This window comes from Gobio gobio (assembly GCF_949357685.1).
Source record: "Gobio gobio genome assembly, chromosome: 10".
Taxonomy (NCBI): domain Eukaryota; kingdom Metazoa; phylum Chordata; class Actinopteri; order Cypriniformes; family Gobionidae; genus Gobio; species Gobio gobio.
Window position 1 is genome coordinate 37,217,923 of NC_137116.1, and position 25,440 is coordinate 37,243,362.

General features: G+C 38.8%; 1 protein-coding gene across 1 annotated transcript; it reads right to left on the reverse strand.

Annotated features, from left to right (window-relative positions):
• Positions 1–1,139: 1,139 nt before the first annotated feature.
• Positions 1,140–24,210, reverse strand: smarcad1a (SNF2 related chromatin remodeling ATPase with DExD box 1a). Its single transcript, XM_079826843.1, has 23 exons — positions 23,867–24,210; positions 23,383–23,458; positions 23,091–23,196; positions 22,924–22,990; positions 20,294–20,370; positions 20,072–20,215; positions 19,911–19,989; positions 19,328–19,791; positions 15,004–15,200; positions 14,833–14,923; positions 14,610–14,709; positions 14,462–14,521; positions 12,645–12,720; positions 12,357–12,492; positions 12,044–12,175; positions 11,789–11,884; positions 10,619–10,736; positions 10,278–10,393; positions 9,390–9,578; positions 9,154–9,272; positions 8,561–8,743; positions 8,374–8,480; positions 1,140–2,040 (listed from the first exon to the last, which is right to left on the reverse strand). The coding sequence occupies exons 1-23, from the start codon at positions 23,970–23,972 to the stop codon at positions 1,979–1,981; spliced, it is 2,901 nt and encodes a 966-aa protein (XP_079682969.1). The 5' UTR covers positions 23,973–24,210; the 3' UTR covers positions 1,140–1,978.
• Positions 24,211–25,440: the final 1,230 nt, after the last annotated feature.

Below are 25,440 nucleotides of genomic sequence, written 5' to 3' on the forward strand. Positions count from 1 at the left end.
AATATTATAAATATTAACATTTTATGCTGCAGCAGTCTTTTTTTAGAAAAAATAAAAATCGACTAATTAATTGAATATGTTTGTAACAGGGTTTGTTCATATGGGAAGAAGGAGGCGGGAACCGGCGAACATTTAAAAGACTTTAATCCAAAATAAACAAACTGAATTTAAACACGCAGGCAGCCCCTCACGGACGATTGCCGCGCACACATAATAAAACAAACAAAACACAACATAAAGTCCAGGCCTGGGGCCTGTTTCAGTAAGGAGGTTCAACCAACTCTGAGTTTAAACCTGAACTCTGAGTTGACTTACCCTGAGATGGGAAATTCAGAACACCTGAATTGAGGTAGTTCAATCAACTCTGAGTAGACTTGAGTTAAGCACATGCAGTCCAACTATGAAAAGCCATGATCAATGGAGCTCCGAAATTACGGGGTGTTTCTTGACAAAGTGACATCGCCAACTACTGGCCTGGCATGCATAATACAGCCTTTTTAGTCATTTTTGCAGACCCATGTGAACGGGGGTCATTTTGACAACGTTGTCGTCTGTTTTTAGTACATCATTGTCATGTAAACATACCCCTAGTTAATCATCATATACAAAAAAACTCAGAATGTTTCTTTCATTATTTTTAGTCATAAATAAATCTAGTTGTAGCCTACATAATGATAATGTTAAACAAAGACTAGTTATTCTCATTAAGCCTGTCTTAAACATTTGGCCATATAATTTCACCCACATTGTACTGAATTTCCTTACGGAGACCTCTAAATTAGTTAGGAGCTTATACATGAACTAAAACAGATTAGACTTTATGCTGTGTATGCAAATGGTTGACTAACCATTCAAAGTAGTGTACAAGTATAACATGTATAGGAATCCATTCTTTTGTATGATTGAGGGGGTTTCTCACAATTAAAGCAGTCAAATGAACGTGATCACAACTGGGTGCTTACTGACGCTTGGCTGGCCACGCTCAGTCCAACCAGCCGCTGTCGAGCTAAGAGTATAACAGGCTCTCTATCACTGTATCTGCAAGGAAATACATTTTTTTGTTACGAATATAATCTTAAGAATCTATTCTTTTGTATGATTGACGTTTTAGGCGGGTTTCTCTCAATTAAAGAGTTGCTCACACTTGCATTAAAGTTTAATTTAACAAAAAAAAAAGAAAAATGACATGATTGTTAGAAAACCAGTTACAATATTTAAAGTTAAAATGTATAGACATTTTAAGAAAAGTGTTGCAAGGCAAATTATAATCAATTTAAACAGTGAGTGCCAAAAACAATGTAATACAATTTCACATTTTCAGGGTTGTAGGGTCTTGAAAATGTTTTTAACATTTAAATGGAATTTAAATAATTTTTAATGCATACATAATAAATATTTCCTCTTTTTTTACTAATACTAGTGCCTCTTTTTTAAACTGTTTTCAGGAATGAGTTTTATTTTTAATTGAAGTGATCTCAATTTCTGTTCAAATCCAATGGCTTTGACTACTTCTTACTTTTATTTTTATGGATACATATGCAGATATTTTTTTTTTTAAAGAATCATTTTTTTCTAAAACAATTCAGACTAAGTAAATTGAAATATTTTTATTTAGAAAAACAATACCAGGACACACACAGAACAACAAATCTGATAAGGTACAAGTGTAACCAGTTCAACAGAAATATATTATTTACAGCAGTGCCTTACAGTAGGTCTGCAATCTGGAACCAACTCGTGCAGTCATTCAGATGGCACATAAGACATCGTGTGGAAGATTAACACAAGCATTTCAGGTGATCCCTGAGTAATAGCCAGTATGTTTGTCCAATTGTGTGTATTTAATAAATGACACCCCCCCCCCCCCCCATGAAGTAAGCTGGTAATCAAAAGGTCAGGTTTATGGTTTCAGGTTGCTGTTTGCACTTGATGAGTGGAGGGAAATCCACAAGCAGATACCGCTCCATGTTCTTTAGGTTCAAAGGCCAAGTGAGACTTTGAGCAGCTCTGCCATTTGTTCAGTCATAGCACTGTCCTCACCTGAACAAAGCAACAAAAGTTTGTTAAAGAACCTTTAATCCATAGAGAAAAACCAAATAATACCACAACTGATATAGTTTTAAACCTACTGTATCACACACACACACACACACACACACACACACTGCTAACCGTAAATTCTTCATATTTGAAAGCCGATAACTGAAATATTGGGTGATAAATCTAAATCCAATTTTCATTGAAAAATAAAAAATAAAAATGGAATAGCCTCCGCAAGGCAATAATGAAATGATTTTAATTAAACCATATTATTGATCAAAATTATGCATTATTAATAACTAGCACTTTTTTTCATATCAACGTTTTTGAAAAAGATTCGGTAATTAATATTACCATTTCAAAAAACAGCATTGCGGCGTGCCCTGAAGAGCTGAATGAACACCGGTTAACTGAGTGCTAACTTCCCGTAACTAAGTGCTAAAACAGCAACTAAACCCAAAGAATTCCCAACATTTTATTACAATAGTGATCTCATTATAATTTTATGTAAATTACCAAATACCAATCCCAATACCAGCTTTTAATGTTGTGCATTGTTGTTTGAGCTGTAAGCGCTGAAGCTAAAGATGATCCCAGGCACACTTTACTACAGCCTTAATTCTTAACCAAAAGCATCTTTAGTTTCAGACAAGCCATGAAAGAAATAAAGTTATGGCTATCTGAAGTCAGCTGAACGCTATGGTTTTTAGGAATGGAATTGAGAAAAATAGGTTTAAATAATTGTCACCCTCTTTTTTTCACAGACATGAAAATGCACTATCCACACTTAAATGGCTGTATTTCAAGAATGCTTTGTAATATAGACCTTGGAAAAAGTTGGTCTTGTTTTAAAGAAGACACTTGGCAGATTATTGTAGATGTCAAATAAATTATGAAAGTAAAATAGAAAAAAAAAGTGATAAAAGTTTAAGTTTATGAAAATGCAAAAATATATATATTTATAATATGTATTTTACAAAACATGTTTTACTCTAAAACTACAAGACAATCAAAGCCAGAAATATGAACAAGTTGTGTTCAAAGTTTTAGGATGATATTTGGCTGGCTATCACCAGACCAAGCTCAATTTAAAGATTGAACATTGGTCTGGGGAGTCTGCTATGTATTTTCTACTGCACAAGAGGCGTGATAAACAAGCATAATTCAAATGACTCTGTACGCAATTGAATAGTCCTTCAACAAATCAGACCACAAGAGGTGTGATCAATGGGCAACTACCCTTCGCTTCTCTATCCCTAAACCCGCCAATAGCGTGCCAGATGGATAAGTCAGTCTGTGATTGATTCCCGCAACAGTGTAACAGAAGTAGTAGAAATTAATGTACAGGTTTCCAGTCTGAGTTGCAGCTTTACCCAGTCTAGGATGATATATCAAAACATTTGCTTTCAGTAAGATTGTTTGGGCGCAGTACCAAAGTTTTTCACTAGATGACATCCAAGCACTATTACGGACCATATATGGGCTAGGGATGAAACGGTATGGAAATTTAACATCACGATTATAGTGACCCAAATTATCACGGTTATCAATATTATCACGGTTTTGTTCAAATGAGATGAAAGTGTTCAAAAAGAACAGATGCACACACTTAAAACATTTAAACAAGTTTTATATTTGAAATCAACAAACCACAAATAAATCAAGCAGCTCTATGCACTTTTTTAAGCTAGATTCTATTCTGTGGGATTTCCTTCCTTATAATGGCCGTTGTCAATAGCAACGCATAAATAATAATAATTTGTCGTAAATATAATCTCTAATATTATCTCTGTAAATATATTCAAGCAATATTCTCATCAGTGTTCAGCAATGATGCATTTTAATCTAGCATATTTTTGTGTAAGAGCCCAAACAGTATCCTAGTGAAATATGCATATCCATATTTCCATTTGACAGTTTATTTTATTAAATATCAAAAGGTGTGTATCATACTTGACACCTAGATGAACACCTTACAGTCAGTTTTATGACTGTCATTCTCTTCAAATGCTATTGAAGTTTGAAACGTGTATAATGTTACCAATGTTGTGTGTAACTTTAGAGACGGTCCCTAAATTCGCCTTCGTTATGCCAGTCATATCAGATGCGCAGTGGTTCTGCTGTTTGTTTGAAACCATTTTCGCTGATGAAATAGAACAAAAACACTCAACCACTGTATGATGAGTGAATCTCCTGCGTACATCGCACGTTTATCTCTGCTTTGAGAGATTTCAGCGAGTGAGAGCGGCGCGCGCTCTGAATATAACTCCGCAAATCTGAACGCCTGATTATGAGACGACGTTGCTTTCATAAACTCAATAGAAACACGTGTAAGTGGTTATTATGCGCAACGCGATTATAACAGATGGCTTTTGAGAGGACTATAATAAAGTTCAACAGCCAGAGTGGCAATAGTGTGCAGCCGAAATAACGTTACACCCACAAATGGCGGTTGTTAAAGGGTTAGTTCACCCAAAAATGAAAATTCTGTCATTAATTACTCACCCTCATGTCGTTGGACACCCGTAAGTCCTCCGTTCATATTCGGAACACAAATGAAGATATTTTAGTTGAAATCTGATGGCTGAGAAAGGCTTCAGATAGGCCTCCATTGGCATTCAGTACATTGACACTTCCAAGATCCATGAAAGGCACTTAAAACGTCGTTACAAAGTCTATCTCACCACAGTGGCTCTACAATAATCTTACGATGCGACGACAATAGTTTTTGTGCGCAAAAAAAAATCAAAATAACACCTTTATCCAACTTGTTCTCGACTTCCGTGTATGCCTCCACAACGCATGCGCGAGAATATGACGCAGATCCGGCGTTCGGACATATGACCCAGAAGCGATTTGTTTACGAGCAGAGGAAGACGCGCGTGTCTAAGCTGTTGGATTCTACATTGATCGTGCTTTAGGTCTCGGCGTAGTGCTCAAAATGGGGCTTAAGTGTGCATTTCATGGATTCCCGAACACCGGCGCTACGTCATATTCTCGCGCATGCGTTGTGGAGGCATACACGGAAGTCGAGAACAAGTTGGATAAAGGTGTTATTTTGATTTTTTTTTGCGCACAAAAACTATTGTCGTCGCATTGTATGATTATTGTAGAGCCACTGTGGTGAGATAGACTTTGTAACGACGTTTTAAGTGCCTTTCATGGATCTTGGAAGTGTCAATGTACTGAATGCCAATGGAGGCCTGTGTGAAGCCTTTCTCAGCCATCAGCTTTCAACTAAAATATCTTCATTTGTGTTCCGAATATGAACGGAGGTCTTACGGGTGTCCAAGGACATGAGGGTGAGTGATTAATGACAGAATTTTCATTTTTGGGTGAACTAACCCTTTAATTTCAAGCCCTGATTATTATCCCTTAAATGTCACCCTACCCTTGACTGAATTTGTTAGTTCGCGTCACGTTATTATTTCCCAGACGTAGTTTTGGTATTGAGGTCAAAGTCCACTTGCCTTGCGTTCGTAGTTTTGAAGTGTTCCCCCTATTACAGCGACTTTCTTCTGGCATGTTCAGAAGTAGTATAGGCAGTTTAGTAGTATTTGATTTGAATTCAACCTCTAATAAATATAAAAGAACATCAAATAGCAAATCTATATATTTTTTTCCTTTACATTTAAAATATTTCCAGAACGTTTTATCTCGAAAAATTGACTGGATTTTATATTTTGAACTCTTGGCAACAATTTGGTTGTCTACCAATCTTTAATTTTTTTCCGTGTTCATCGCCATTTCAAAATAAAGGTCTGAACTGAATATGAAAATAGAATTTATAAGCTGCATCACTACACAAGGGGACTAGCTAACGTTATCCTGAAGAGAACAGCAGCTTAGTAAGTAGTGAAATACATTTTCTATTGTTTATCATGGGCTGTCTCTGAACTTGTGATCACCCGTAGTATGTTTAGATCGCACAGCTAGTGTACGTTTAGAATAGCAAGCACAGCGCACCTGCAGAATTGATAAACTAACTCCTCTTCAGGATCTTCTCCGTCATCCGATCCTTCATCTCTGGATGTGAAATAATCCATTATATGATCGTTTAGGGCACAGACATCACCAGGATTAAGCAGATCGAGGCGAGCGAGACAAGCCCGGTTCTACGGGGGTGCTAGAGCACCCTCAAATGCAGGCAAAAGCACTCTCAGTTGATCCGATAATAATATTGGCGAAACAAATTTGGCAGATTTGCACATTTGTGTCTGAGCTCTGGAGAGCGTCAAATGCATCTATTTACAGCTTGTTTTTGCAGCGGTGAGTAATGTAGCCAATCACAGATATAGTTGTGGATCTCTCGAACGCGATCAGAATCTCACCGCTCAAAATGGCAGAGTTAATGCAGGCTCACGAAACCTCATTAACAAACAAAGTCAAGACATGACAAGTAAGAGATTTATTGTTGACAACAATATTTATAACGGAACTTTGTGAGATTGCGATGAACTGACAAAGCAACAGCATTTTAGTGGTCGTAGCGATCTTGGCTCACTTTCGAGGCTACAGTCATGCTAAGGGGACCGATGGCCAATTGCATGCAGAAAAGTTTCGGAAGTGACATCTAAATAAATATTAAATATAAATGCCACTGCACGGGACAGAAATATCCTCCTGAGACCCAGATTAGAGGTTTTCCCTCTGTAGAGGACATTATTTAGCGAATTTCTCTGACAACATACACAGTTTTAAGTCTGGATATTCTTATGAATATGACAAACTTGCGCTGCACCAATATGGCCAAAACCAATATGGTGGCCGATATATCGCATTCCTACTGAATACATCAGTTTACGTGTTGCTTCACATGTTGCTTTTAGGGATGGGCAACAGTGGTCGAGTAATCGAGTACTCGAACGTGACAGCGATCATCGATCATGAGAACGTTGATCGCCCTGAAAAAAAAAATATTTGTCTCGTTTTTATTGGTTGTTGCATAGTTTTGCGGAGGTCTGATTGGTTAGCGTTATACAGCACACCTCCAGACCGTGGCGAAATAAAGTGAAACTGAGGCGTGCACTGCAGTGATGTCGGAATCACTGATCATTGAATGGTTAGTGCAAGATGTGCAGCGCCAACCTGTCATAGCCTACATAGCATTATAATGAGAACACGATGGAAATTAGAATGCTGTAAATGAGCTGTGCTTAGTTCCCCGTGTATCAGCTGATCCACAGAGAAACTAGCGAGATCACTCAGACTAGCGCGTGAAGTTCATGTGCGCATTCGCGTCCTTTTCTGCAGATGCACGTTGTAAGATTACTTTTATGTTGTCTATATCTGATTAATCTAATATAAGAAGCGTTTGGTTGAGCTTAATAAGCTAGAAAAGCGCTGCCGTTATACCGGCTGTTGTTCATTCTCTTCAGTTTCAGCTCAAATGCATTAATGCTCGACATGATGGTTTAGAGACGGTCATATTCTTTTCAAATAGGCTATTTCTTTCTCAGAATCATTGATATTAGTAATGCAGCAGTCTTATACTGTTCTCGTATTTTTTAACAGTAGACCTAGTTTATTTAATGTTTTTTTTTTCGTTATGAGTTTGAAAACGCGCAGTGATGTCTGTAAACGCTTCGATCATGGATAATAAAATGAAGTGCATGATGTGCAGAGTCAATCTGTCAAAGCATTATAATGAGAACACGATTTTAATAAAATGTTGTTTCTCTGTGCTTTCGTTGTCCGTGTATCAGCGTTGTTAAGGGAAGAGCGCATTCAAAATGTTCCGTTTCAAACCATAGCCTGTAAAATCTAGCACGCTGAAGTTCACGTGCGCATTCACGTCCTTTTGTGTTGATTTATGTCGTAATAGGTTCATAATAATCTTCATATTAATATTGATATAGGGTGCGTTTGGTTGAGTTATTAACCAGCTAGCAAGCTCTGCAGGGTGGTGTTATTTCACAGTTTCAGCTCAAAGGCAATGCTCTATATTACTGACTTGGTTATTTGAGACGGTCATTTTATAAAGATGTTTCTTTTTCAAAGACATTTATGCATCATAATCTAGCAGTTATTTTTTGTTTTATATGTTCATGTTTTCATATACCTGTTTTCATGTCACGTTTGTATTTGTCAACAACCATTTTCATAACAGTATTTTCATTATCTCAATGACGGACATGCCCCGCCCCCTGCACATGCCCCGCCCCCAATTACTCAAGTACTCGTTTTTGAGACCTATCGATGATCGAAATGAGAAATTGACAAAAATGCCCATCCCTAGTTGCTTTCACAATGAACCGAATGGTGAGCAAGTAAACATTTTGGATTTTCCATCCTCACTCTTGGGTCTGATAAAGGTTGTGTGCAGACACTCACCTTCATCAGTGGTCATGTCTTGTTCCAGTTTTAGCTTCTCTTGTCCAACGCGGAGCATGCTGGCCTCAATCGAGTCCCTGCTAATGAGCTTGATCACCCGCACTGTTCTGCAATGCAAAAACATGATCAGGAGCTACATTTCCTCCTTTGTTCATGGTGATCTCCATTTCATTGTGTTGACACTAACCTGGTCTGGCCCATTCGGTGACAGCGGTCCTCTGCTTGTTTATCATTAAATGGATTGCAATCAATGTCATGCAGTATGACTGTGTTAGCAGAGGCCAGGTTGATTCCCTGGCCACCAGCTCGGGTCGACAGAAGGAACACAAAGACCTCAGGACTAGTATTGTATTTGTCAATGAGACCAATCCTAGAGAAACAGTTAAAATTAGATTTAATATTTGTTCAGAAAGGCAGCAAAATGATGAATTTAAAGCACATTCTACTCGAATCTGTTTAGGTGTATTTGATTATTTTGTTTTTAACTTTTTGGGACATCACACACAAAGCACAGTAGTGTGTACAATTATGCCTGAATACATCGATTTATGCTCACATGTTGCTTTCACTATGAACTGAATGGTGAGTAAACAATTTCATTTTTCTCATGACGAATTTATAATTGCCACAGTAAATGTAGATATAACATTTTTAATGAAAATTGGCTGTCTGAAAGATCATATTTTATTACTCGCCAATTGACTGAGGATGGTCAGTTGTGAAGATCAAATCTAAATTGAGTGCAGTGTAAACAAAGTGGCACAAGGTAATAAAGCCCACCTCTCCGCCATGGGAGTAGAACCATCCAGTCGAACAAACTGATGATCAAGGTTTTTGAGCAGAATCTCCACAATGTCCAGCATCATGGTGAATTGACTGAAAAGCACAACCCGGTCACCCTTGGGGTAAAAGAAAAGAAAGTCATTTTAACACATCACCAGCAATAAAACACAAACTAAATTCAAAGTGACACTTCTAAGTGAATCATGAGACTTTTAAACCGCATCAAGACAAACCTTCTCTTTGAGCTCGGCGAGTGTCTTGGTTAACAGTGCAAACTTCCCAGAGTCTAAGAGGAGCTCTTTATCCAGCTGAAAACTGCTAATGGAGCTGTACTGCTTGCATAAAGTATGCAGCTCAAAATCAGACATCACTTCCATGTCCTCCTGGATCAGCGCAGGGTCGGCATCAAAATGTGACGGCTCCTAACATAAGCAGAACCACGTCAGCTCAACAACAGTATGCAATACAACAGTGGTTCTCAACCTCTTTGACACAAAGGCCTTATCAGATGTTTTTGATTTAATGGATAAGGATTTTTACAAATGTTTTACTCACTTTCTAACCAAGTAAATATTTTATAGATTAGTATATCTAGAAATGCATGTATATTCATTAACTTTTTTATAAAAATGCCAATTTTATTCATTTATGTTACTTTTCCAAGTCTAGAAAATCACTTCTATTCTTGAAGTCTAGAATCCAAAATCACAAAGTCTAAAAAAAACAACAAAAAAAACACTTTTAACCTAAGGCTACATTTGTAAACATTCGTAAATAAATCTTATATTCAGTTTCCCCAACACAGTGGGAATCTTAGTTCTTTGAGGGAGAAAAAAAACCTGCTGTTGAGGGAGTGATTAAAAAAAGAAACGATTTTTATGTGATTTTAACATTATAATAAATATTAATTTTGTCTGGTTTTAAATCATTTAAGTCATCTTGTTGCCCCCTTGGACGTTTGCTGAGGGCCCCCCTCCAGGTTGAGAACCACTACAATACAGCCATTCGCTACACTAAAGAACAAATAAACTCCCAGGGCTGAATCCATTAAATATTTTGTTTTAAGATGCACAGTACAATCTTTATTATTCAGCCTCCCTTACACATCTCCCAGTCCTCACCTTAAGCATGGCTTTACTCATGGCAGCCAATTTGTCACTGGTGTAGTACTGGCGGTGCAGCAACGGATGATTAGCCATCTTTCTCAGCTGCATCATCACATTGCAAAGCTCCCGCTCTGAGGACAAAGAGATGAGGGGAAGTTTGACACAGGGACTCCGAGACAAAAAACATTTTCAACGTTGCAATTTTGTTTTACAGATCCTTCAGCTGAGAGGAACCAGTGCATCTTCTTGGCAACCTGTGTATAATTTGTCAGATCTGAATACAATATAGCCAAACTAAAATACAGAGTGCATTACTTCTAGACAGCATGTTGGCATAAAAACTGAATAGTACATACTGTCTCCATTTGGAGTCTTCTTGAGTCTTTTGAAAAGTTTGTCATACAGCTTCTGCTGGGCGTCACTCATGGGACACATTTCAATATTCTCCACTTTTGGTGGAAGCTGTTTCAACACCTAGAATGACATTTGCAAAGTCACAATCAGGGAGGGCAAAAAAATAAATATACTGGTCATATAAAATTATATATATACATTTTCACTACAGAGGACAGAATGTAGATATATTTTATTTTGATGGAGGACCAATTCTGTGAGATTTTCTCAGTAATGAATCAGTCCTGCAATGCATGGCTCTCTGTGCCAATATATCGTCGCTGCCCGATGAAACTCACGTATGTCCAAAACGCTTACTTTTCAGGAAGTGAAAAAAACACCGTATTTCAAAAGCAGTTGAATGTAGTGTTGTCATACTTGGTACGGCATATTTACATGTAACCATATTCTTGCCAGTGTAATGATATAATCCACATTTGACCAAAATTGAGTTTAAATGGACATACGTGCATATTTTACAGTAACGGTGGTCGATACGCGTTCTTCCGATCATTAATTAGAATGGCAAAGTCGCGTTTCAGCAGAGGAATACGTGAGGAATACGTGCTGGACATTCTCAGCCTCTGGCAAGCGGTGATTGCAGTATGAGTGAGGCATGTTCTAGTGACAATCATGACAGTAGCATTACAGGCTATAATTTGATCAGTTTGACTGAGAAAAAAAAGGCTGAATCTTATCAAAGAGACCGAGTTTATTTACATACTAGCAAGCAAACTAATCTGTGAAGAACTAGATTAGAACTAAACTGCGGAGAGCTTCAATATCGTACTTTCGGCTATCCAGTGCTGAGCTTCGATGAAACAACTTCACGAGACCAGCGAGATGCTTCCACAGGGCGGGAGATACGCGCCGTGATTGACAGCTTTGACACCAAATGGATATACGTGAAAATCAGATGACATGATTTCACAACTTTTCATTGGCCATTTAGATATGTGACGCATACTGTATACGGAAATGAACCTGGACATTCAATCCGTCGAAAAATCTCAAAATCGGCAAAATGGACATACGTGGTTTTCATCGGACAGCGATGATATAGTAATGTATTAATAGATATCAAAGATCTGATGAGAATCACAATGGGGGAAAACAAACAAACAAACATCTACCTCACGTTTGACTCGTCTCAGGATGAATGGCTTCATGATAAGTTTGGCCTGTGCGATTCTCTCCTTGTGAAAACTGCTTTCCTCTTCTGATGACCTCTGAAACAAAGCAGATCGTCTTCAAATGAGATAGCATTCTGTCTGGGTATATAATTACTACTAATTACTTTTTCCTCGAACTGGGCAGCATTTATATTCATTTTTGAAAGAGATGGCACATATAGTATTACTTAGATGTAATTTGTGTAGTGTCTATACCGTAGAGAACATTTTGGAGATCTGTGAGGTGCTGCTAGAGAACATAGAGGGCATGATGAAGTTCAGCAGGGACATGAGCTCTAGCAGGTTGTTTTGTAAAGGTGTTCCAGTCAGCAGCAATCTGTGCTCAGCCTGTAGACGACAGACACAAATGACCATGTACAACCAAGATATATATGCAAACAACTCTTCTACCCTCCTCGTCATTAAGCACTTCCCAAACTACCCCAAAGGGAGAGAATGGCAGGGAACAGAATGTCTTTAAAATGTATAAACAATAATGTTTACAGAACAGAAAACGGCTTGTACTGACATTGATGGCCATGAGGTGGCGGTAGCGCAGCGAGCTCATATTTTTTAGCATGTGGCCTTCATCAAACACTGCATACTTCAACCTCAGCTTGCGGAACAGACTGCGGTCATGTTCATTCCCTATTGTGAGATTGTATCTAATATAGAAGAAAAAAAAAAAGACAGGCAAGTGTTTACACCAATGAATACAACTGACTTTCATAAATACAAAGTCTGGTGGGGTTTATTTAACTCAGGGCAACAATACATAAGGACTGTATCAAAATATGCTGAGCCATCTTATACTTACGTGGAAACTATGATGTTGAATTCAATCAAGCCACTGAGGATGTCTTGTCGCAAATACCTGCGGTCTTCCACAGACCCTATAAGTTTAAACACAAAAGAATGAAGAGGCAAAATAATTATGTATTAATCAGGGCTCTACATAGCGACCATTTTGGGCGCATTTGCGCCTGAAAATGACTGCGTGCGACTGAAAAAATATTTAGGCGCACCGGTGCGAGTGACCCGATCGATTCTCATGAATAAATGTAGCCTATAATACAATCGGAATAAAAACTACAACTGCCAAAGTGTATCAACACTGACTGAGCAACAGTTGCGTTTCGTTCTGCGATCGACTGCTTGTCATGCCTTCTGTCAGCAGAACATGTGCAAGCGTGTGCCACGGACTACACTTCACAGATAGTTTACAGGTGAAACGGGTGTGACGCGCACTTTACAAAACAACCTGCTAGAGCTCATGGGTGTGACGCGCACATGCGCACTTACCAGACGCCTCGCGCTGATGTTTATTTCCAGCCAAATCCAAATTAACTAGAAATACCACATTTGGATTATCATAAACAAGGTTGGAAATTATGAGTTCTTGATTTAATCTTTAGGCTATCAGCTTCAGTCCACAACTTTTCTCGTGTTTAAAAATGACTAGATGTATATATGAGAGTACATCATGAATCCATTTTCCAAACCGTGTTTTTATCTTACCCTGAATCACTACGGTACACATATAATAAGTGTTTATATTCTGACTATTTTATTCCAGTTTGGTTCGCAGCGCTGCGGAGGAGCACAGTCCCTGTGTGACTCGCCATAGACACACACAGATAGAAGTAGATCCGGCTGTTCTTCCGCGAGACGCATGCAGTTCTGTTTATTAGCGCCAGAGCGCCAAAAGTTATTGACTGCTTTTGCTCCGAGTTGGCATTATGCAAATGTTATACTGACCTTGTACAAAAGTCCAATAGACAAGCTGATGTTAAGTAACAACGTTTTAGCCACAATACTGTTGATTTCGTGAAAATCAAAACTACACCAGAACTGTTGCGCCTCTCCAAGCGGTTCGATTCGAATGAATCTGCGTTTGAACAATTGAATCAATGACTCACACATAGACTTGACGCCACCTACTGGCTGTTTTATTTTCATATTTATACTTTGCATGAACTTTTTATTTAAAATATCAGACTTTTAAAGTTTAACTTGTACATAACCCATTTCTAAATTCAAAAACCTATATTTAAAACATTAATACAACATTATTTACCCATGAGCTGCATTAAATCTATGTAAATGTACATAGACACCACTTCAGATAGAGCTGCTGTGCCACTTCTACAGTGCAAAGATTTTGATGCTGATTTAATTAGATTGGTAACAGTCTGGTTGTGTCATATTGCTCTAACTGAATTTATTGTTTAAATTAACATTTTAAAAACAACTTTTCTATTTTAATTGAAAAAATTGATAAGATGATCCATATATTTAATAAGATTAGAAAACATTGCTTTTATAATGGTAAAAATGCCCCTGGACATTCATTTAAAGGGACAAAGATCATCCTGTTATGGGAAAGTCATAATTGGAATGCATGTTATTGATCAGAAAGTGCTCCTAAATTTTTGACTGTGCTCCTAATTTTTTTTAATTAGGAGCACAAGTGCTCCTGAAGAAAAATGTTAGCGTAGAGCCCTGTTAATGTGTATTTTATGGTGGGGTCTGAGACTAAACTGAAAATCTAGGATTCAAAATCCAATTTATTCCTTGAAAATACATTTTTAAATATGCAAATATATTTATATAATTTTTTTTATATCAACTCACCATAGTAAATAAGAACTTTGAGACTGGGACACCAAAGACCCAGCTCACGAACCCAGTTATCTGCAAAGAGAGTGAAAATTATCATTTTATGCAGCACTTCAGAGCAGAGTTCAGAAGCTACACTTCCACTGAAATAACTGTCACTTACCCAGTGTGGACGAGGGGACGGTAATAAGATGAGGGCCCTTGATTCCTTTTTCATACAAATGAGCCAGGAAAGCAATGGCCTGAATGGTTTTACCCAGCCCCTGTGGAAAGATCAAATTATTTATAACTAATATCCATGGTAATAGTCCTTTGCTTAAAAGGAATCTGTAACCTCCTTGGATCATTTCACACCACTGTATGAACTGAAGATGACAGCGACCCACCATTTCATCTGCCAGGATGCCACTAAGCTTGTGCTGGTGCAGAAGAATCAGCCACTTCAAGCCAATCAGCTGATATGGCTGTAGTTTGAATCTAAAAAGAAAGATTTTTCCATTAAAAATGAAATAACCTGATATCTTAAGTGTGATCATGAGAACAGATAATGAGCTCACTGGCTGTTCAGGACTTTGGGTTGCTTGATGGAGCCCATGCCTGCGTCTATGACCTGGGTGACATCTTTAGTCATTTTCTGTGCAATCTTCTCACATCTTCCCATAAGGTCTCGAACCACTTGCCTCTCCTTGAGCACCACCTTGCAGCCATGTACCAGCTCTATAGACAGCCCATTTTCCTTATAAAACTGCTCCTTCTAAAAGGAAGAGCAACGCAATTAGATAGTGACGTTCTATAGCAGGGGTGGCAAACTCCGGTCATGGAGAACCACAGTCCAGCAGAGTTCAACCTGACTTCAACCCAAATCAAATACACCTGAACAAGTGAATTAAGGCCTGAAGGATTACTAGGGCTGCATTCCAGTTAGGCCCAGTCCCAAATGGCACCCAAACCCTTGCGGTCTTCCTATGAGTCCGCGCTTCCATGACGTAACGCCGCTTTGTCTGCTGCTGAGTTCACATCAGTGCGGTCTCTGCAAAAGTGCGCATCGAGAAGCATATCGACCGCAACGGGTGTGCGTGAGCACCCTTCTGAAGGCTAAAATGACAAATGGGACACCCTACGGTCTCGTGGACTTAACGGACACGCGCACGCGGCAGCCATTGTAAGTCCACAAGACCGAAAGTGCATATGAAGTGTGCCATTTGGGACAGGGCCTTAGTTTTTATTATGCCCTTCACTCGCTAACTTCCCTTTCGTCACGTTCACTCGGATGTGCGTCATTGCTTACATTGCATGAGTGCCTACTACTGGCAGTACCTTTGCAATGGGCTGAATTGGAACGTCCCAAGCCCTTTATCACTTGGAATCCACTATGGAGTTGATTTTATTTATTTTTTTTCCTTACAAAATTGTTTGTAATTGCAGCATTCTATATGTATATAGGTGTGTTTGGGTTGTTTTAAATATTTAAAAAAAAAAAAAATTTTTTTTTATATATATATATATATATATATATATATATATATATATATATATATAATATAATATAATATAATATAATATAATATAATATAATATAATATAATATAATATAATATAATATAAGACTTGGACAGACAATCCAACCCTCTTCATTGACTTTGTATTGCGTGAAGGTGCCTTCTTGTCATGTCTTGCTTCGAACAAAAGACAGAACAATGTCTAAAAGCTGCTGTGTGACAGGGTGCACCACAAACAAGCTAAAAAAAAACAAACAAACAAGAGTTGCATTTTTATAAGCTACCGAACTGTAAAAGTCCGGCTTTACGAAGAAAAAGCGGATACAGGCAATAAGACATGAAGCATCGCCGGAAGAATGGGTAAATTGTGGGATCCTAACACTCAGTATGCCTACAGGTGCAGTAAACATTTTGTCACTGATAAGTCAGATATCAAAATGTCAGTTACGTTACCAAGTACCTTAGTAACTGTAGTTGTTAGGTTTGCAAGTGCCTTAGTTACAGATGCTTGCTAACACATAGCTAGTACTAACTTGCTAACAGCGAACGTATCCACCTATGAGGACTTTGGTAAGGGACCAATTGCAGTGGTATTCGGACATATTCTTCCTTGCTTGCATATGGATAATATGCTAGGATTTCCTGTGCGATGGTCGACCCGATTGGCCCTGTAGGCCCTTGCCAATATATGTGTGTATGAAAATACATGCATATATATGTTTCTTTTGATGGTAATCGCGGCAGCGCGACTCCGGCGAGTGACGCGTCAGAGAGAGTCCCTCAGAGCAGCAACAGTCACGTGATCTCTGTCTCGGAGGACGAGGTTCGGAGGGCACTCAAACGTGTGGATGTCAGGAAAGCTGCTGGGCCGGATGGTATTTCAGGTCGTGTTCTGCGGTCCTGTGCTGATCAGCTCGCAGGGCTCTTTACATCCATATTTAACGAGTCCCTTGCTACATCTGTTGTCCCCACCTCCTTCAAACGATCCTCCATCATCCCTGTACCTAAGATCAGTAAACCCTCTTGCCTAAATGACTATCGTCCAGTGGCTCTCACATCTTTAGTCATGAAGGTCTTTGAGAGACTTATTAAAAACAACATTTGCTCCTCCATTCCTGTCACTTTGGACCCTCTTCAGTTTGCCTATCGTCCCAATAGATCGACTGAAGATGCCATCTCTCACGTCCTTCACTCCTGCCTCACTCACATCGACAGCAAAAGTGGGAACTATGTCAGGCTGCTATTTATTGACTATAGCTCAGCCTTTAACACCATAGTTCCCATTAAGCTAACACACAAACTCCTGGATCTAGGCCTGAATTCTTCTCTCTGCCTCTGGATTGAAGATTTCCTCACTGGCAGACCCCAGGCGGTGAGAGTAGGCCAGTTCACCTCCACCTCCATCACCCTGAGTGTTGGAGCTCCACAGGGCTGTGTGCTGAGTCCCCTGCTCTACTCTCTCTACACCCATGACTGTTTGTCCACACACCGCTCCACCTCGATCATCAAGTTTGCTGATGATACTGTTGTCCTGGGTCTCATCTCCAACAACAATGAGACGGCATACTTGGACGAAGTGGAGCAACTGACATCATGGTGCCAGGACAACTGTCTCTCTCTGAATGTTAACAAGACCAAAGAACTGATTGTGGACTTCAGGAAGAGACAGCATCGGTCATACTCCCCTCTCATGATCAGCGGGACACCGGTAGAGAGAGTGAGCAGCTTCAAATACCTGGGTGTGAACATCTCCGAGGATCTGACCTGGACTACACACATCCAGACACAGGTGAAAAAAGCCAGGCAAAGACTGTACCACCTGCGCCAGCTGAGGAAATTCAGGGTTTCACCAGCCATCCTGAAAACTTTCTATCGAGGGGCGATAGAAAGTGTCCTGACTCAGTGCATCACAGCGTGGTACGGGAACAGCACCAGTCACGATTCCAAAGCCCTGCAAAGAGTGGTGCGCTTATCCGAGCGCATCTCAGGCTCAGCTCTCCCGTCTCTGCAGGACATCTACACCAAACGCTGCAGAGGTAGAGCTACTAAAATCATCAGAGACATTAATCACCCTGCAAACTCTCACTTCACCCTGCTGCCATCTGGTAAGTGCTTCCGTAGCCTGATGGCAAAGACTGAAAGACTCAGGAGGAGTTTCTTCCCCCAGGCCATCAGACTCCTGAACTCAGTCACGTGACTTCACTTCACCCCGCACACACATAAACATCCAGTTTAAACATTAACATCCACATACTGCCATTGCACTGCACTTTACGTTCCTATTGTTACTGTGTAACAACCTGTAATAACCTGTTTGCACATCATACTCCTGTTTGCACATTATACTCCATTTGCAATTATACCTATTGCATGCACATCATACTTCTCTATATATAAATATATATATATATTTTATGTTAACCACTTATTTTTAAGTCTACAGTTTCTCACTTATCATATCCACTTATTTTATATTTTATATTTTTATTTTATTTTTTTATTTTTATCTTATTTCCTATTTTTATCTTACTTGATTTATTTATAACTCTACTTATGTTAATACTTTTTATTCTAATTTTATTCTATTTCTATTTTAATTTCCCCTTGTGTTCTTGTAACTGTTATTTGCACTGTCCATGGAGCGGACCTGTTTACATTTCACTGCCAGTTGTATATTGTGTATATAACTGTATGTGACAAATAAAACTCTTGAATCTTGAATCTTGACTTATCCCATTATTATTTTAGTTATTGATATCAACTGCACCCCAACTTCCCTATTTATCTGCCTCTATTTTGTCCATAAATAATTTATACATTTATATTTTCATCTACACTAGAGAATCTTGCAAACGATTTTACACAGGATACATCATTCCAATAAAATGTCCCTTTCTCTGTGTGTGAGCGAGGCAGAGAGAGGTGAGAAACAATTCCTGTATCCACTTTTGTGTCCTTAAACGCTCATTTTCTTGGGTCAATACTATATAAATTTAGTTTTTTTTTTTTTTTTTAGCTTGTTTGCTGTACACCCTGTCACGGCAACTTTAAGACATTGTTCTGTTTTTGTTATAAGTCAGACATGACAAGGAGGAAGCTTCACGCACTACAAAGTGAATAGAGAGGGTTGGGTTGGATTGGCCCCCCGCTAACTTTTAATCTGTCTGCAGACAAAAATACAAACCTGCCACTAAGAATAAAAAACAGCTGAGACAAAAACAGGATTTTAGCCAAGTGTAATGAGTCTTTGAATATGAATAACTGCCTAAGCAGCCAAAAGATCTAATGCCCTTTGAGGACTTCAAGATTAATTCAACCACAATAATATAATTAAGAGTGGCAGTTAACATGGTAGTACAGAGAGTACACATTCAATTCTTACCACATCTTTCCAAGTGTTGAACGGCCTAAGCGAAATGATCTTCTGTGCTTTTTTGATCGAACAGCCAGATATCAGAGCAAGCTCATCTAGGGAAGCCTCTTGGAGAAACTGAATGATCTTGTCCTGAAGTCTGCCAAAGATGCTGTCCTCATTATCAGAGTCCAGATCATCGGAGGTACTCTCAACATCACTGTCAATCTCCTCTTCGTCCTCAGACGCACTGATGTCATTTAAAGGCAATTTATCACCCCTCTTCCGTTTAAAGGATGCGTTGTTGGTAGTGCTTTTGCTGACTGCAGATTTTTGTGTTTTTGGAGTAGACACACTAGAGGCTTTTGACATGGGAGATGGTACTGCTGTCAGCCATCTTGACAGACTAGATGAGCTGTCAGGCTTTTGTAGGGTCTTTTCCCTGGAGTGAGATGATTTTGACTTTTTTTGTTTTTCTTCTGGTGAACTTGAATCTTAAAGTGACAAATCATGGATGGTTTTTATTCAATTCAATCTAATAAATCCCACAAATAATTTCCATTTAGACTCAAATTAAATTTTCAAATGTAGCTGGAATGCTGTAACAACTCACCTGTTGATGAAAACACAAGCAGTGATCCCAAGGCATTGTCATAGTCCCAGTCGTGCTCTCTCAGGACGTCCCTCAGGACCTGTTGGAGAAGACACAAACTTTCCAGAACATTCCATTTATCTTGTGTCATGACTCAGTGTGGCTTCAAACCTCTAGCCTACCTCTTTTTCGATATCAGGCAGCTTCTTCTTCATCTTCTTCAATAAAGCCTCCTGCTTCTCTATGCTTGGCTCTTGACTCTCCTCATCCTCAGAATCTTCATCCTCATCAGAATCTTCATCCTCATCAGATTCTGAATCTGAATGCTAATTAGGAGGAAGTTTTCCATGTTAACCAAGTAAGAAAGATGTCAGGTTTAAAACACCTGATTTAAAAGATCTCACCACAACTTTTCTCCTCTTCTTTGGCTGATTATCATCATCTTCACTATGTCCCGCTTTGCCTTTCCTTCTGCCTGAATCTGCATAAATAAAACAGCTTTATGTTAAATATATTAAAAGAATATGGGGTAATCAAATGTGGGCTAATATAATTAGTCTGTGCTTTTGTTTTTATTTTCATTTTAAGTTTAGTGAATTTAAAAATAAAATCATTATTTTTGTTTTTAGATTGTAAGGTCAAAGTTAGAACGTAATGTGATTTTAACCCCTTTTTTGCCTATAAAATATAGCATAGCCTACATTACATTCACTATATTTGTTTACATAGACTTCAATATGAACATCATTTGGCAAGAAGAGAAATAACAGATATTTTTATATACACATACCGATCAGGCATAACATTATGTGAAGTGAATAACACTGATAATCTCCATCACATCACCTGTTAGTGGGTGGGATATATTAGGCAGCAAGTGAACATTTTGTCCTCAAAATTGATGTTTTAGAAGCAGGTAAAAGTGGGCAAAAGTAAGGATTTGAGCAAGTTTCACAAGGGCCAAATTGTGATGGCTAGACGACTGGGTCAGAGCATCTCCAAAACTGCAGCTCTTGTGGGGTGTTCCTGGTCTGCAGTGGTCAGTATCTATCAAAAGTGATCCAAGGAAGGAACAGCAGTCAACCAGCAACAGGGTCACGGGCGGCCAAGATGCACGTGGGGAGCGAAGGCTGGCCTGTGTGGGCCGATCAAATAGCTACTGTAGTTCAAATTGCTCAAGAAGTTAATGCTGGTTCTGATAGAAAGGTGTCAGAATACACAGTGCATCACAGTTTGTTGCTATGGGGCTGCATAGCCGCAGACCAGTCAGGGTGCCCATGCTGACCCCTGTCCACCACCGAAAGCGCCAACAGTGGGCACGTGAGCATCAGAACCGGACCACGGAGCAATGGAAGAAGGTGGCCTGGTCTGATGAATCACGTTTTCTTTTACATCACGTGGATGGCGGGGTGTGTGTGGGTCGCTTACCTGGGGAACACATGGCACTATGGGAGGAAGGCAAGCCGGCGGAAGAAGCGTGATGCTTTGGGCAATGTTCTGCTGGGAAAACTTGGGTCCTGCCTTACTTTGACACGTACCAACCACCCAAGAATTGTTGCAGACTATGTACTCCCTTGCATGGAAACGGTATTGCCTGGTGGCTGTGGCCTCTTTCAGCAGGATAATGCACACCTTCAGGGGTCTAGTGGATTCCATGCCTCGACAGGGCTTTTTTTGGCAGCAAAAAAGGGACCAACATAATATGCCTGATACAGCATAATATCGCTATTCAAACAAAAAATACAGAGATATGATTTTTGGGCCATATCGCCCAGCCCTAAAATAGAATATAATGTGTGTGTGTAGTATATAATTAGGGTTTTTCCTGCATTGAAATTTTTTTGGCGGCCGCCAAGATGAATTTTTGGCCTGCCAAAACCTTATTTTATGAGTTATTGTGATTTATGAGTGTAGAATAGATGACTTTTGCACTTGTGATACGTCCGTGTTAAATGAGTGACAGAGAACGAGCAGAGAGATCCTCCCCCGCGCGCGCGCTCTCTCTGTCTGTCGATGTCTTCTCATATTTCACATATTGGCTCATATTTCACATATTAATCAAAATCAAAAGGTCGGAAGACCGAATCCATGTTGCACGTGCCGCATTCGGACAATTTTTTCCTTGAATTCCCGCTGGGTGTGAACTGCGCTCAAAAACATTGACTCTTCTCTGACCAGCTGACATAAACCATAGTTTCAATAAACGGGAAAACATTATATTCAGTTATGAAGTGTATTCTGTATTGACAAATCTTTTGCGATGTTCTAACAGACGGGATTCGCACACAACGCGTCTGCTAATGTCCGATTCGCGAACCAATGACTCCTTTGAATCGAATCATTTTAGCGACTGGTTAGAACAACTGATCCGTCCAACACTGCACGAACGAATCAGTTTATTCATTTAGCCTACTCAGAACACATCTGAGATGAGAACTCAAGTGTGCTTACCCAATTTAGCAAGAGTGGATAGTAAGAATTAGTTTAATCATCCACAGTCATTCAGCTTATTTATGTTGACAATGTGTAGTGAAATATAATTTAGTGTAGACTGGAGTGAGGTGAGACCAGAACAAAGTTGTTAGCTAGCTGATAATTTTACAAAATTGTATATGGTAGAAAATTAGGCTATTTGTTAATTTTTTAATGCTACTTTTTAATATTGATATGATTATACCAAAACAATTATCAGTAAATATTGTAAAAAATGAGGATCAAAAGAAACAAACATCAAGGTAGAGATCATACATAATATCAGATGTCAAAATAAGATAAGCAAAAATTACAAATGGTTTCTTTGCATTTATTTTAAATTTATTGTCAGTATTGCGCTCACAGATCACGTAGGTAGAGGACTTTTTACTGTGTGTGTGGATGACCATGTCTGTCAGACACCACCGAAGACCATTTTTGACCCAGGAAAAACCCTGAGATATATATATATATATATATAAACTCTTATGTTAGATGCTATTAATCGATTTGACAACATATACACACATATACACACACACACACAAATAAACACATTTACCTTCATCCCCATTGACCATCAAACAATGTGCTATAGCTCCCTCCAGTGTGCTGGTGCTCTCAACCACCTGTCACAACAAAGTTACATAACAGTATAAAAATTCACAATGCTAACTGTATAAAATTCACCAGCTTTAAGTACTAATACACCGAAGAGGGACTTGTTACCTCCAGTAGATCTTTCTTGGTCTTCTGAGGAAAGATTTCCAGTAGTTTGATGACTCTGTCCTCCATGTCCTTGTTCATCTGCTGCTTGGACTCTGACGTTGAATCCCTGTGAAGTAAGTTAACTGTACGTTAATTGCACTTATTACAGACTAGATGGGTTTCAACAGAATGTTACAATAATTAACAACCCTTGTGATTATGGCAAATAAGATTCAGATCTAAAGAAAACGTGTGAAGTAACTGAGAAGACATGTTACAGGCTCACTTAAGACAAACTCGTAGTCTTGCTTACTTGCTCAATACATCCTCCAAAGTGTGCCTTGATGCCTTGCCTGATGCACATCGACCATCGGTCTTTCTTTGGTGGGCTGGAAAATAGAATTGTATTTCAGACTGAATCAAGACAACATTTTGGTTGAATTCACCATCCTGTCATGTTACAAAGATGCAATCACAACTCATAAATATAAGATCTGATACACTGGTGGTAAACAAAAAAATGAATGGCAGGTCGGCGTCAAACTCAAAACAAGGGTGTTAGATAAAACCTACTGACCACTGACAAAAAAAAGGAGAACCCAAATGTATGGCTTTACATTACAGCTACATTACAATATAAACTCTTATCAACACGACAATACATATAAACAAATGCGTTTATGATGCCAGACATGCTGTCTAGATAGGAAGCTAGGAACTAGGTTTTGAGCGTAGCGTTAGCCATTATCATTTATGCTGAACAAAGCCACCGACGGGAAAAAGCATTTTATTCTTACCACGTTGGTTCTCCTTATCAGAGCTGGATTCATCCAATGATTTGCCGCGACTGTCGACTTCCCTTTGGAAACGGAACCGGTCCAGGTTAAAAAAGCTCATTGTCATATATTTTCCGTTATGAAACTCGTCTGTCTCGCGCAACGTTTTACCCGCCGGTGACGCTCGTGCACTTGATTCTATTCGGTGATTAAATATTCAGGGCAGCCTCATCGATATGATATAGATACAACATAAAATATTAATTCTGTGAAATACCGAAGACTTAAATTCTTTAGCATTGGAGCATACCAGACCGGTGTGTAATGAACACAGCAAATAACACGTTCCCGCCACCGGCTGTCATGCGTCATTTCCGTTTTAGAGCCAATAGAAATACAGCAGCATTTTTACCTTTAAATTTTCAGTTAGGATTATAAATATTAAACTTTACGATATTTTACAGAGGTCCAGTTATGGAAAATTAAATGGACAATGTATAAATTATAGTAATGTATGACTATATCAAATACATTAAGAAAATTTACTAAATAAACGTTACCTTCAAATAGATAGATAGATAGATAGATAGATAGATAGATAGATAGATAGATAGATAGATAGATAGATAGATAGATAGATAGATAGATAGATAGATAGATAGATAGATAGATAGATAGATAGATAGATAGATAGATAGATAGATAGATAGATAGATAGACATTTTGTGCTAAAATAGATTTACAGTTCTAACATTTTGACATCGAGCATGACATAACCTTTACATTTATAAATCACTCCACCCATCCACTAGGTGACACACTTGCCTTACAAAGCTGCATGTCCTACTTGTCCGTAAGGGGGCGACAGTGTGTCTGTTTCTGACAGAGAGAGTATAAGAATGTCTGACTGGCAACAGGTCCGAAAAAAAAAAACACTGTCACTGGGACATTTACAAAGCTTTTTGTGAGATTTTAAACATAGATCATATTACATATCATATAAATATCATATTTCATTCTACATTTACACAATGTAATTGGTTAATTTAACATTGGAATCATTTGGGTTACTGAGATCCTGGACAAATGTTTCAAAGTTATATACATCAGTGCATGCACAAACTGATCATTCGGATCATTCTTAATTTACCCACTGGATTTTTAGCAAGATGCTAGCTTTTCAGTAGGATTAATGGTGGATTTACAGGGGGGAATTATTGTGTAAAGACAGTTATAAGAACAGTTGGCAGCTATCCACATACTACTGTAGAATCAATGTCAAAAGTACATGTACGCAGTATGCAGTCCTGAATTGTGCTGAGTATTCCATGCCGCCACTCTGTCTCCCTTTCCTGGTCACTATGGAGATTCCTATAACTTACACTAGTGCCATGCACACAATGGGCACACTGACATTGAGTTTGATCAGACTCCTGACCCTAAACAGCAGGGAACTGAATCAGGGACCCCAGTTTGTTTTACTGCAGTCTCATTGGCATAAACCCCATCACAACATTAGCAAAGTAAAGTTGCAACATTAGACAATGCATTACAATGAAAATGTGTTGAAACATAATGATAGTGATAATGTGCGT

Coding starts and splice junctions, on each gene's coding strand:
- smarcad1a (XM_079826843.1), bottom strand. CDS start 23,972: ATGACAATGAGCTTTTTTAACCTGGACCGGTTCCGTTTCCAAAGGGAA. Junction 10,394..10,618: donor GAAGACTCCAAATGGAGACA/GTATGTACTATT, acceptor CTTTGTCCTCAG/AGCGGGAGCTTTGCAATGTG. Junction 9,273..9,389: donor TCGCCGAGCTCAAAGAGAAG/GTTTGTCTTGAT, acceptor TTTTACCCCAAG/GGTGACCGGGTTGTGCTTTT.